Source organism: Plecotus auritus, assembly GCF_963455305.1.
Source record: "Plecotus auritus genome assembly, chromosome: 6".
Taxonomy (NCBI): domain Eukaryota; kingdom Metazoa; phylum Chordata; class Mammalia; order Chiroptera; family Vespertilionidae; genus Plecotus; species Plecotus auritus.
The window spans coordinates 110493281-110507885 of record NC_137773.1 but is presented as its reverse complement, the minus strand read 5'-3'; the positions used below and the strand labels follow the sequence as shown (position 1 = coordinate 110507885).

Genomic DNA, 14605 nt, shown 5'->3' with positions numbered 1-14605 from the left:
GCTCTTCTACTTTAAAGAAAGGAAAACTGAGGCACAGGGAGGGCAAAAAGGCTTTTTTCCCCCCTTTTTTCAAAAATGTGCACCACTGACTCAGAATTAGGAAATTCCACTTTGCGTTCTCACAGCTTAATAAATGACTAGCTTGTTGCCTCTGACATGCGAAGGATTAGACCCAGAGGCCATCCTGTCCAGGATTCTGTCTCTCAGAATAGCTACAGATAGCACTTGCACACCCAAAATCCGCCTGTAATAACCTGTCACCACGCTGTCCTCCATTCATTTTTCTAAATCTATATCCGAGCATGGGCAGCCTCCTAGGGTAATGACCTTCGCGTGTTTTTGGCACCAGGCCTCCTGCATTCTTCAAGAAGCTCTGGAAATTGCAAGGCGGCTGGGAGCCTTCTCTCAAGCACCTGAGTGGTGGCGATTTGAGGGGCGAGATGCCAGATCTCTGGGGCCATTCAGAAGATGAAATAGGGATAGGTGCCCACAAAGGGAAAAACCACCTCTTTTTCGCTAGGCAGCACATTGTCTATGTTTTCATTTCAGAGCTGGTACTTTGAGCTCAAAGTCTCTGTGGAAAGAATACAGAGAACACCACGAACCAGGGCAAATGAGGTGAGCTGCTTTCCTCCGCGATGAGCATCACTCCACCGCCCCTTCCAGCCGAGTCCGGGGTCAGAGCGGGGAAAGCTGTTTTCTCCGTCTAAGGCCCTGACAGATGGACATGAGTGTGGGACAGGAGGGCAAGGGGGTGAGGGGAGGGCAGGTAACCAGGCAACAGCAGGACAGGTAAGAATAAGGAAGAAAAGGAATATGCAATCAGGGGAGGGGACTTGTGGTCCCTGGACACCACGACTCAGAGAAGGCTACACTACCCAAGGGCTTTCCATAGAATTCAGATCAAGGCACAGTGAGATTTAGATGGTTGCCGCATATCCTTAGATATCTGGTAGCTTTTATGCGTGCCCTCTTAAACTCAATTGTGTTCTCATTCTCTCTCTCTACTTGCAATATTCCCCACCTTTGAAAGGTTATCAGAGGTGACTGTAGTCAGAGTAAAGGGGACTCTAAGTATTATCAATATAGATTTCGCCAGCTTCAGGGGAAAGCAAAAAATGACAGACTTTTCAACCATGGCTTTACTGAGATAACTTCTCTGGGCAGAATTGCATACATCATCATCTTATGCAAATTATTAAAACATATTCCCTTTTGTAGAATCTCTTTTATAGACTTTCAATATATGACAAGCAAAATGCATTAAAAAAGGTTGAGTGATATTTGAAAGGCAAAAAAATTTAGAATTATATTTTTATTACTATGCCAAAATAAAGAAATAGTATTTAGAACTATTTTACCAGAATGTTTTTCTATTCTCTCTAAAGAGAATTTGAGACTTTCAATTTGTTCTGAGTTCTGCCTAAAAACAAATTCATTTGGGGCCTAAGGAAATAAGTCTTTCAAACATTACATAATGAATCTCTTCAAAGGGACTAGATATAAGGTAAATATTTATTTTATTCTTTGTATGTTTGCACATTTTCCAAAATTTTTATAATAAATATGTGTAGCTTTTATACCAGAAAAATATTTTAATGGAATAACAAATAAAATTACCCGACAGCCAGAGCTCCACCAGCACAAGGTGAGAGTTGGCCGATAAGGAGGAATTTGGTGTGTACAGAAGGGGGAAAAGGCCCACCAAACTTTCCATTTTCTTGCAACCCCTTGGCCTGAATTATATTGCTAGTTGCATTTGTGTAAATCTCACTTAAGCATGAAAAAATGTACTAAGATCTGAAAGACAGAATAACCGCTCTTCCTTAATCTGCCATCACAGCACTGAACTGAAAAGCAGAGGAACTCAGCATCCAGAAAACAATTCAAGGAACTGAAATAGAGATAGGTGCCACAAAGAGAAAAAACACCTCTTTTTCGCTAGGCAGCACATTGTCTATTTTTTTCATTTCAAAGCTGGTACTTTGAGCTCAAAGTATAATCACCTCAGGTGGAGAACCGGAGACAGGGTCCTGCTGAAAACCCGCCTACTGACTCTGTCCACCGCTAACGCCATCTCCTTTCACCCAGGTTAATTGGTAGGACCATCCAAAATGCACAGGAGGACTGAGCAATTGAATCAACAATAACAATGTTCTCCATTAATGTGTACTTTTTATAAAAATGAATAACACTGATTAATTGAAGATGATGTCCAGGACAAAAAAAAAATCCATTAAAGCAAAACACTGGACTGCCCTTGCATTTCTGGTTGACCTGGTGTCTGTGGTCCACATTCGCCATGCTGAATACACATTTGTGGGTTTCGGGGAGAGGCACTCTGGTCAGATGAATGAAATGACTTTGGCAGCCTTTTATATTAGCCTTTTGCCTTTCAATCTAAATGTTTGGGCTAATTAGCAATGAACTAATCCTATTTGCATGCTGGATCCCATCATACAACTAACTACACAAGAGGGGGAAGAATTTGGAAGTGAGACATTCACACCAAATCCCTCCATTTGACAAAAGTGGACATAATGGTTATCCAGAAAAATTCCAGTTCTCAGATCCAGCCTATCCCAGTCCAGAAAACAAATTTTTCACAGCGCCAAGCTGAGCAGGGAAAAGCATCAGATCGCTTCTGAACGAAGCTCCCAACCGCTGGTGACTTAAAATCCCTGGGGCAACGCTGGTTTGGGAGCAAAGCAGGGCAGGCGCCAGGCAGGCAGGCAGCAGCCGCGCCGGGGCGCCCAGCTTACCTTGAACTCCTTTTCGATGTTGGCCAGCTTGGCCAGCTCGTTGCTGAGCTCCAGGGCGGTGAGCACAGGGTCCTCGCTGGACAGGGACAGGTAGGCCGGGCTGGCCAGCCCCTTGTAGGCGTTGATCCTGGAGCGCGAGTGGCTGAAGGAATCGCGCCGCTGCTTCTCGGTGCAGTCGCCGCACTTGCAGAAGTAGTCGTGCGGCCGCTCAATGCGCGCGCCGCGCAGCAGCAGCATGTGCACCACCTCGTACTTCTGGCAGTGCGCCGCCAGGATGATGGGCGTGATGTCTGGCGAGAAGCGCGTGCCGTCCTCGTCGTAGGCGTAGAAGTCGTCGTCCTGCAGCTCCTGCTCGCAGGGGCTGAGGGTCAGGCGCCCGCTGGCCGCGAAGCCGGGGTGGTTGAGGATGGCCTCCACGATGCGCACGTAGCCCTTGCTGATGGCCAGCAGCAGCGCGTCGCCGATGCGCGCCAGGTTCTCCTTCTTGAGCAGCAGCTCCGTCACCTCCAGGTGCTCGTTGCCCACAGCCAGCTGCAGCGCGTTCTGGCCCATGTAGTCCACGCAGTTGACGTTGAGCGTGTGGGACTCCTCCAGCATCTTGCGCACCACCGGGATGTTGCCGTACTCGGCCGCGTCCAGGAAGCGCTCCTCCTCAGCCGTGAGGCTGGTGCCGCGGTCGTTGAACATGAAGGCCGGGCCTCGCACGGCCTGGCGCCGGCCCTTCTCCCGCATCACCGTCTTGCGCCTCAGGGATGGGCTTTCATCCATGGACCTGATCAGCAGCAAAGAAATAAGAGCTGTAGACCAGCAGGGCGAATTGCTCCCTCCAGGCGCCGGGCCCTGCGGGAATCCACAGCACCGGGCTCAGCGCTAACAGCGCCCCGGAAATGCACACCTGTACCTGGGCGGCCTGAACCGGGGAGCAGCCGCCAGCCCCGCCAACCAGAGCTCCTTTCCACAGAAACCGCTTCAGGAGAGGCAGTGACAGAAACACTTGCCAGACACCGCGCCTCCCTGCGACCCTGGCAGAGACGGAGCTCAGGGGACCTGTGGAAATCGCCTTATGTATACTGCTCAGCAGTCTGGAAATACAGGCTAGCAGGTGCCTGAGGGCTGGAGAAAGTACATTTTCAAGAATTAGGCCAGAACATGCTCTCAAGTCATTGCACATTTTTAACTAAATACAATAATTGATTAAAAAGAAAGAAAAATCTCAGTATTTAGCCAAGTGTCATCTTTCAGGATCTTAGGGTATCCTGCCCCCTGCCCCCCACCCAAAAAAAACCTTATAAGATTAATTTTTTCAATAATACAGACAAGATTTATCAATTATAAAGTTAGAGCATCAATCTAGATATATGTTATTGAAAATAACTGTGCCTTTATAACGAGTTGCTTAATTACCAATATTAAATAGTTGCCTCTCTGAACTATGGTACGTTATGGCTTAAAAATCACTCGCATTACTTGTGAATAAAGTACCTGACACTAATGCACATCCAGGGCTGTGCACTGGCCCTAACACCAGCCACAGGGCTGAGTGTCCGCTGCCTTACAGTCAGGCTAGCGATCCATGTGCAGCAGCTGGAGTTCACATTCCAGTTGCTGTGGTGCTGGGCAGATACTTTGCCCCCTTGGGTCTCCTTACCCAGGGCTCACAGGGACATTTACAAAGCACTCCAGATTGTCCTCATGAGCTCATGAATAAAAAAGCTTTTCTAGAAGTTCTGAGTCTCTGAAAAATGATGTTAAATAATATCATTTTAAACATTTCAATGGTTATTATTGTAAGTACAAATCTGCATCTTTACCTTTGTCTAGTTCTAATATTCTTGCTGACTGAAGTGCTTAATATAACTTCCTTTTTTAAAAGTCTGTGATTTTTGTGTGTTTTTTGTGTGTGAGTTGCACCACCTGAGGTACCAGATAAAGCTCTTCTCACATTACTGACTTTTGAAGCAAGTAAGAGTGACGAGTTAAAAGTGAATGGCTGGGGGAAAATGCTTTCCTTCCACAATATGTGTTCCCAAAATACCTCTTACTATTGACAAAACAGTATTCGCAGGGTCAGGAGTTGAACAGCAACAAGAGAGGACACTGGCCTCCCCGGCGGCTGGAGGGGACCCTGGGCCTCAACCAAGGGACGGGCTCAGAGGCCACCGCAGAGGTTTCCAGACAGAGAGCAAGGGCAGGGGCCAGGCACACCGGCTCTGCAGAGTGAGAAAAGCAGAGGTCCCAGAGAGGCTTGTTAGCTAGTCCAGGGCAGAGAGGGCTGTGGCTGGTACCCATTCTAACAGCTCAACTAGTGTTGGGTGATCAACTTTATATTCAGGGTGGGGCAAAAGTAGATTTACAGTTGTTCAGATGAAAAATCTTTATATATAAAAGGCTAAGCAACCAGCTGACTGGCCAGTAGCTATGATGCGCACTGACCACCATGGATCAGACGCTCAACACAGAAACTGCCGAGCGACAGCAACTTTGCAGAATGCCCTCTCACATTCTGGGACTTCTTGGGGGATGTCGCACTGCTGGTTTCGGCCCGATCCCCACAGGCCAAGTTGAGGGACCCCCACCTGCCAGAGGGACCCACTCACTCCACAGACACCCTTCGAGCCCCGTCGCCACCCCAGATGCGCCAGTGGGGAGGGACCCATGGGAGGTTGGCTCCAGGGCATGTCTGGCCCGTCTTGCCTGCCACCTTCTAATTAATTTCCTTTCAATGTGCACGAATCCGTGCACTGGGCCTCTAGTAACACAATTAATTAATAAATAATAATACAAGAATAAACTGTTCCATGTCCGCACAACTGTAAACCTACTTTTGCCCCACCCTGTACACACATACACACACACATACTGTATATACACATATCTATGCACACATACAAATTTTGCTGCAACTTCTAGAAAGCAACTGAAGACTCTTGGGGAGTGGAACTGAGTATCCAAAGGGGGAGAGAGATTTTTACTTTTTACTTACAGCTTTAGCACATTTTGAATAGTTTTAACCACAATTTGAATATTTTTACTAAAAAATAAAATTCATGTTTTCAATTTTTATTTATTTTAATACCTTAGGTGCTTATTGGCAATTAATCTTTCTGAAGCTAAATAAATGCCCTGTGTTTGACTATTATTTGTAGGGTATGGATGTGCAGTGTGTAGAATAGTGTGTAGTGACTGGGGTGTGTGTGCTGTGTGTATATTTGTGTTTGTCTATGTATGGTGGTATGATGATGATTTTTAAGTGGGAAACAGCACTCACTGAGCTGCCCAGAAGAGAACTGTATTTTGTGACCAAACTCTATGACAAGGGTTTTAAACAAAACCCATATGCGAGAAGCCACGGCTTGCCGATACTGTCATGAGAGTGCACCAAGGAACGCAGAAGGCCAATGGACCTTGGGCATTAGCAGGGCTGATGCTAAGCACCGATTGTTCATCTTGAGATAGTGGTGGCTCAAGGCAATTCCCTAACCTGATAATCCCTTTACTGTTTACCAAACTTTACCTTTGATCTGCCTGTATGCATTGCTAAAGGGAAAATGTGTATTCAAGTAAATAAATAGTGGACCAGGCCAGAAGTTTGTGTGTCTCTTTAAGAAAGAGGCTTCACCTGGCCCCAATGCCTTCTAAATTCATATTTCTTGTATAGCATTTTCATTTGTGCGTCGGCCCCTCCTTCAGATCCTGAACCTTGTCTGCGAAGGTCACGGCACCATAAATGTTGTCAGTGTAAAAGTGAGTATGCTTTCTTATTATTAACTAGAGGCCTGATGCATGAAATTTGTGCAAGGGGCTCAGCTGTTGCAGCCCCAGCTGCCTCAGTCCTCTCAGCCCCGGCTTCGTCCAGAAGGTCATCCAGACGGTCGTTCTGTTGTTTGGTCTAATTAGCATATTAGCTCTTTATTATATAGAACTAGTGACTCAGTGGACAGATTCATGCATATTGAAAGGACATTAATAAGAAGGTAGCCAGTGGGGTGGAACTGGGCAAGACGGGCCAGACACGCCCTGGAACCAACCTCCCGCTTCCCTCCCCCGACAGCCACATCTGGGGTGAAGGGCATCTGCAGAGTGAGTGGGGTCCCTCCAGCAGTGAGATCCCTCAGCTTGGCCTGTAGGGATCGGGCCAAAACTGGCTCTCTGACATCCCCCAAGGGGTCCTGGAGTGCGAGAGGGCACTCTGCAAAGCTGCTGTCATACAGGGTGTGGAACACAAACACAGGTGTGCAGTAAACCAGATTCAGAGCAACAGTGCTCAGTAACAACAAAACCCATGGCCGAAGGTGGAATCATGTGGCCCCGTGAGGAATTGGGCTCCCTTCTCTCTGGTTTCAGGGTGGGTCACCTGAGAACCGCTGCTGCCAAGTCACTGTAGCTTGGCAGCTCCTGTGTTGAGCGTCTGCCCCCTAGTGGTCAGTGCGCATCATAGCTACCAGTCGGACGGACACTTAGCATATTAGCCTTTTATATATATATAGATAGTATGGACTTCATTGGTTAATATTTTTACCATTAAGCTGTACACTGGTACTCTTCAAATGGCTAGAATTTCCATATTGTGTAAAAGATGGATTTTGTACTTGCCATTGATATATTGACATTATCTATGACTATAGAATATATATACAGAGTATATGTCTGCAATTCCAATCTAAACTCAGATGGGTTATCTTTGGGGAAATAAACTCATTATTAGTTAATGTTACATCTTTTTTTTAAAATTTTTTTTTAAATATATTTTATTGATTTTTTACAGAGAGGAAGGAAGAGGGATAGAGAGTTAGAAACATCGATGAGAGAGAAACATCGATCAGCTGCCTCCTGCACACCCCCCACTGGGGATGTGCCCGCAACCAAGTTACATGCCCTTGACCGGAATTGAACCTGGGACCCTTCAGTCCACAGGCTGACGCTCTATCCACTGAGCCAAACCGGTTTTGGCTAATGTTACATCTTAATGGAAAGGGGTTTTTATCTAGTGTTGCTACCTACAAAGAACATCACTTTTTTAAAAAAACAACAAACCACCTTTTCTCCCAAAAGAGAGAAAATACTAGAAAATGATTCTTTCATAAATTTTTTCTTTGTATCTCAGTATCTAAAATTTTTTTCTTAGTATTTCTTCATTTTGGGGAACTTATGCCTCCATACCATATATTCGAGTTGAAATGTGGGATTTTAGCACTATACAACACAAGTCCCATGAGTCATTTTGATTTTGTCTTTAAATGATTCTAACACTGAGTTAAGTGTGAAGTGAGATTTCTCAATCAGAACAAATTATACTGCAATTTCATAATAAAAGAGCCAACTTAATGCTACTTAGAGTGAATCCACATAGAAAGTGCCTTTTGTAAAAACTTTCCTTACAGTATTAAGGTAAGCTTCACTAATGTGGACTGATAGAATGGCATGAGCCACATTTGATTCATCCACAATGCATAAACCTGGTGCCAATCTCAGCTGGTGTGGGCAAGCCTCTCCTCTAGCATGAGAAATAAGGAAGGAGAGAGGGTAAATGGGAGAGGATGCTTAACTTCAGTAATGCCAACACTAACATCATTTTGCCAGGCAGTTTATCTTCAGTTCTGCATCCAGTGGGTGGATGCATTCACGCTGCAGGGGCCTTCTTTCTGTAGAGCATCGGAGGGCCACTGACCTAAATCAGATGCTCAACAAGAGCTACGTGCAGGCTCCTTTGTGGCTCAAACGGATGCTGGTACCATCTGACTGCTATGGACTGAATTGTGTCCCTCCCACAAATCCCTATGTTGAAGCTCTAATCCCCAATGAGGTGGTATTGGAGATGAAGGGAATTAGGGTTAGATGAGATCATGAGGGAAGAGACCTCATGATGGGATCAGTGCCCTTGTAAGGAAAGATACCAGAAAGCTTGCTCATTCTCCTCCCAGCTCCTTCCCCCCATGTGAGAGGAAGGAAGTCAGCAGCCTGCAAGCCTGGAAGAGAGCTCACAGAACCTGACCATGCTGGCAACCTGGCCTCAGACTTCAGGCTCCAAACCTGTGAGAAAACGCACAGTTGTTGTTCAAGCCACCAGATCTATGATGGTACTTTGTTACAACAGCTCAAGCTAAGGAAGACACTGACCATACATCTTAAGGCAAAAAAACCCACAAAAACAACAACAAAAAAAAACACACCAACTTTTTCATGCTTTCTGAAACAAACCTTGGGTTCTTAGTAGTAGTTCAAACACTGAAGCAGATAAAAAGTTCTTCCTGATCCGAACCAAGATGGCGGCATAGGTAAACACCTAAACTGCTGCCTCGCACAACGATTTCAAAACTACAACTAAAAGACAAAACATCTATCACCCAGAACCACGGGAAAGCTGGCCGAGTGGAAGTTCTACAACTAGAAGAAAAGAGAAAGGAGCATTGAGACGTGCACAAGCGCTGAAAAGCTGAGGCACGGAGGCCTGCGAATCGGGCTGGTGGCGGGCGACTGGGTGCGCTGCTTTTTTCAACCCTAAGGGAGACAAGCTCCTGATTACTCTGAACTCCAGTTTCTGGGGAGACGCTGGGGACCCAAACTCCTAAGGGGAGAAGCTGGACTGTCTGCCATCGGGTTGGAAAGTGAGGGTGGCTTTCTTGCAGAGGTGCACGCAGCAATCATTGTTTACTGTGCTGGGGTGCGGGACGTGGGGACTTGGAAACGCAGAGACGCAGAGATGGCTGACTGGCAGCCATTGCTGTTTGCCATGCCCTAGCCTAGTTACTCCCTGAGACCCCACCCCGCACAATCTACAAATCACCCAAGCTCCATGCAGCGGCTTTTGCATATAAATGGTCTGCCCTATCGCAGCTTAACCTAACAAACTGCAGCTCTGGTCAGACAGCTCCAAAACCTCCAAACCCCAAGCAAAGAAGAGAAAACTGTAGTTCTCGCTGTAGCTCCTGCTGGGTGGCTTCAGACAGTAGCTGACCTGCACCCCATTGGAGATCCAGAAGCTAGTGTATCTAGTGGTCAGTGTGAGATGACACCAGATTTCAACTCCTCACATCCATAAGTGACACATTCAAAAGGCAGACTCAGTGAGCACCAAAGCCCCACTGAAGCAAGTCGGGCCCCATAAGCGTGTCTCAAGCACAGCAGTTCTTCCATTATAGACACAGCAGGTCCTCACAGCCAATTGGCCTGGAGGTCAATTCCTCCCAGTGTACCAACAGCAATCAGGGCTTAACTACACCAAGACTTTGCACTCAGCCCACAAAGGGGTACACCAAGAGTGTCCACCTCAGGTGATAGGCTGAACCACTGGTCATCTACCACAGAAAACCACTCCATCAACACAAGGAAGCAGCAAAATGCAGAGACAAAGAAACGTGTCACGAGTGAAAGAAATGGAGGAAAGCAAACTACTGGACATAGAGTTCAAAACCAGATTTATAAGGTTACTCAAGAATCTTCTAAAAACCGCCGAGAAACTTGATGAGACCTCCGAGGAGCTTAGTGAGACCTTCAAGGACCTTAATGAGAATGCCAAAAAAATGGAAAAGGACCAGTCAGAAAATAAGCATACACTGTCTAAAATAAAGAATATACAGAAATTCAACTGTAGATCAAAGGACCCCAAGAATCAACCAAAGATCTGAAATATGAGGAAACAAAAAACACCCAACCAGAAAAGCAAAAAGCAAAAAGAATCCAAAAATATGAAGATAGTGTAAGGAGCCTCTGGGACAACTTTAAGCATACCAACATCCGAATTATTGGGGTGCCAGAAGAAGAGAGAGAGCAAAATATTGAAAACCTATTAGAAGAAATAATGACTGAAAACTTTCCCTACCTGGTGAAAGAAATAGACTTACAAGTCCAGGAAGCGCAAAGAACCCCAAACAAAAGGAATCCAAAGAGGACCACACCAAGACACATCATAATTAAAATGCCAAGGGCAAAAGACAAAGAGAGAATCTTGAAAGCAGCAAGAGAAAAACAGTTAGTTACCTACAAGGGAGTACCCATACGACTGTCAGCTGATTTCTCAACAGAAACTATGCAGGCCAGAAGGGAGTGGCAAGAAATATTCAAAGTGATGAACAGCAAGAACCTACAACCAAGATTACTCTACCCGCAAAGCTATCATTCAGAATTGAAGGTCAGATAAAGAGCTTCACAGACAAGAAAAAGCTAAAGGAGTTCATCACCACAAAACCAGGATTATATGAAATGCTGAAGGGTATTCTTTAAGAAGAGGAAGAAGAAGAAAAAGGTAAAGATAAAAATTATGAACAACAAAATGACAACAAATACATACCTACCAACAAGTGAATCTAAAAATCAAGTGAATAAAAAATCTGATGAACAGAATGGACTGATGAATATAATAGAATCAGGGACATAGAAAGGGAGTGGACTGACAATTCTCAGGGGAAAGGGGGTGTGAGGGGTGCGGGAAGAGATTGGACAAAAATCTTACACCTATGGATGAAGACAGTGGCGGGGGGTAAGGGCATGGGGTTGGGTGGGGAATCAGGTAGAGGGAAGCTATGGGGGAAAAAAAAAGAGGAACACCTGTAATAATCTGAACAATAAAGATTTATTTTAAAAAATGAATAAAATCTCAAAAGAACAAGTTCTTCCTGAGAAATATTTTGGTGAACCCAAAGGCAACCCTTTTCTCCACTCTATTCAGAATGAAAAGTACAAGTAACACTCCTCAGTGTTTATAACTTTGCCATCAACGCCTCTGACCTCTATCAGTGTCTCTGTAAGTGTGCCTTGAGGAACACCTGCCTCCAGATCACTTGGAATTTCTGCTACAATGAAGATTTCTAGGCCCTGTTCTAGATGAAATGAATCAGAATCTCTCAGTAGTAGGTTCCTGGAATATCTGTTTTATATGAGCATTCACACTAAATGTTGGGACTCTCCCGTATAAAAACAATGGGCTATCCTGCACCAATGACCTCAGACTGTGAGGCCTTTAAACACTTGGCACACTGTCCCTGCCAAATGTAAAGCGGAAATAATAGATTTAAGCTGAGGGACAAGAAGACTTATGTTCATTTCGATTCTCTAGGCTTTATGACTATTTAAAATTTGAGCTCTAGGAAGCGACTGACTTGAGTTATAATAATAAGCCTGCAGAAATGCCTTCATCAGTGACCCCTTGTTTTTATCAAGGATTGATATTTTTTAAAAGATTTTCTTCAATATGGCATTGAAAGGATTAAAGAGGCTGTCCATTATAGTATTCATTGTACCTTTTATGGAGGTTTAAGTTCTAACGTCATCCTAGAATTGTGTAGCAAGAAGCATCTCTCTCTAGATGAGTTTGCTTCCTTTAATCTAATAATATTGACGATATAATCCTGGCCTATGTGGGGGTTTTTGCCCACGGTATCCAGGAACTTAGTTTCGATCTAAAAATGCTCAATTACCATCACATTTCTACCCCAGACTTCAGTCTCTCCCCTCAAGTGGAATGATTTCTCACCTAGATTTTAAATCAATGATCCTTTATTCCGTGTGTTTTAAAGCTATTTTATGGTTATCTAAACTCTTTAAAAAAAATAGAGTATTAATAAATACCTCCAGCCCTGACTGGTTTGGCTCAGTGGATAGAGCGTCGGCCTGTAGACTGAAGGCTCCTGGGTTCAATTCCAATCAAGGGCATGTACCTTGGTTGCGGGCACATCCCCAGTAGGGGGTGTGCAGGAGGCAGTTGATCGATGTTTCTCTCTCATTGATGTTTCTAGCTCTCTATCCCTCTCCCTTCCTCTCTGTAAAAAAATCAATAAACTATATTTAAATAAATAAATAAATAAATAAATAAATACCTCCTCACAAATGCCCCACTGCCAATCCCTGGATGGTAAGGTCATGCTTTATATATCATTAGCCTGTGCCCCACAGGGAGTACATACTCAATAAATACCTGTCCAGTTGAGTTCCCAAATCTCTTCCCAGGTCCTGTCCTCTCACTGGACCTCAGGTCTCACATAGACAACTCTCTGTCCCCTGGTCACTCTAAAACGCCCCTCTCCCTTAAGCCAGCACCCATCATCTCAGGCTGCTTACTCAGGGTTAGCAATTTCGGTCACCTGTGACTCAGTTTCCATCATGTCGGTCACTACATTCTGAAGCTTCTCCTTGGGGATGTTTCTCATCTGGGGCCCTTTCTTCTAGGTCTTACTGCCTGAACCCTCCTCCAGATCCTTCACAGGTCCAGGCTGGGTCCCGACAACAGGTCCAGGCTAGATCCTTGTTACAGTTCCAGGCTGGGTCCTTATAACAGCTCTCCAGCAGAGATGGCGTGAGGGAAGGCAACTGCCCTTTACTGAGGGCCAGTGTGTACATATGTTTTCATGCACTATCGTATTTAATTCTCAGAAGAATGCTAAGAAGCAGGCATTATTTCTCTGTTTCCTAAATGAGAACACTGAGCTCACAAGAGAGTGCCTAAGGGAACCCTCAGTAAAATGCCTAGGCTGAGTGTCACCTATAGAGATGCGTGGGTGGTATGTTTGGGGGGGCAGTGGAGCAGACAGATTTTAGAGGGCAAGTGCAAAGAGAATGCTCAAGGTAATTTTACAGCTTCCTGCAAGAAAGGGGATTTTGCGAGCAGAATTTAGGGAAAGGGGAATTGTCTCGAGGAAGGATTTGCTCCATTCCTCTTCACTCTAATTAATGCTGAAGGAGCTGGCCCTCGCACGCACACAGAAAGCTCGTCCACGCGGGCAGCACAGCCCGGTGCTCACTGCCCCGGAGAAGGAAGACGGAGCAGAGGGAAGGACATGTCCCCATGTGGGTCCAATAGGCTTAGGATCCACCGAGGAGGTTCTTATTCTGCTTACTCTTTTGAAGGTCTAGCCCAGCCCAGCCTGGTCAAGTAGCAGAATGGTGGGGCCTTCTCAAGCCACCCTCAGCTCCCCCGTGCCGTGGAGCCTGCAATGAGAGTGAGAGCCGGGGAACCTGCCCCAAGACTAGGGATGACCCCGGGTGCTGTGCGCTGGACCCGGGACATCTGCTGCAGGCACCGGGCTCTGCAGCCCGTGGGAATTGAGCGGAAACCACGGACACCAGGGAGCCCAGCTGGGTCCTGACAAAGGGAGGTCAGCCAAGATCAAGGCACTTCCGCTGACAGGCAGCACCAAATAGACAAGGAACATCGCCCAGAGATCAGAAGAGTCAGAGGACACCAACTCTGTTCCCCCCAGGGACACATGTGGCCCCTTCCTCAATGCCCAGATGCTACAGAGACAGCAGAGGGAGGAGCAGCTTTCCAAAAGCCTGAGCGATTTTATCCAAGTGAGAGATAATTTCTTTAAAAAGAAAATGCACTTTATAGCATCAAACTAAGATCAGTGAAATCGGCCCCAGAGCATCTCTCCGGAGGGTCCTAACCAGGGTGGACACTTGGACCATGAAGAGACACCGACCCCTTGTGAGGAATGAGCAAGCAAAGACACAGCTAAAGGCACAGGAGACTGTCATGGCTGAGCAAGTCCCTTGGTAACGCAGGGCAAGCCTTCCTTCCTGGTTCACGCACATAACTGCCTAATTGCTTAATTAACCTAATTGCTTAATTAATTGATTGTTTAATTCACTTGTTGAATGAGAATAAGTTTCTGTTGAGCAAGCAAAACACAATTGAGTTATGTCATCGCAACAGAGCCAAATACATGCAGTAGAGGCTCAAACTCCTGTGCGCTGATACTAACTCTACAGATGAAGAGCCCTGGTTAGAAGGACACCTTCTGGAAGGTCACTGAAAGGTAGAGAATTAGCCCTGGCCGGTTTGGCTCAGTGGATAGAGCGTCGGCCTGCGGACTGAAGGGTCCCGGGTTCGATTCCGGCCGGGGGCACAT

General features: G+C 45.8%; 1 protein-coding gene across 6 annotated transcripts in view; it reads right to left on the bottom strand.

Moving 5' to 3' along the window:
• Positions 1 to 14605, bottom strand: part of TRPC3 (transient receptor potential cation channel subfamily C member 3) — an 80940-nt gene that overhangs the window by 50906 nt on the left and 15429 nt on the right. For all 6 annotated transcript variants that reach the window (XM_080671917.1, XM_080671918.1, XM_080671920.1 and 3 more), the window contains exon 2: positions 2763 to 3534. In XM_080671917.1, coding sequence (XP_080528043.1) covers positions 2763 to 3534 — 772 coding nt within the window. The remainder of the gene's footprint in view (positions 1 to 2762; positions 3535 to 14605) is intronic.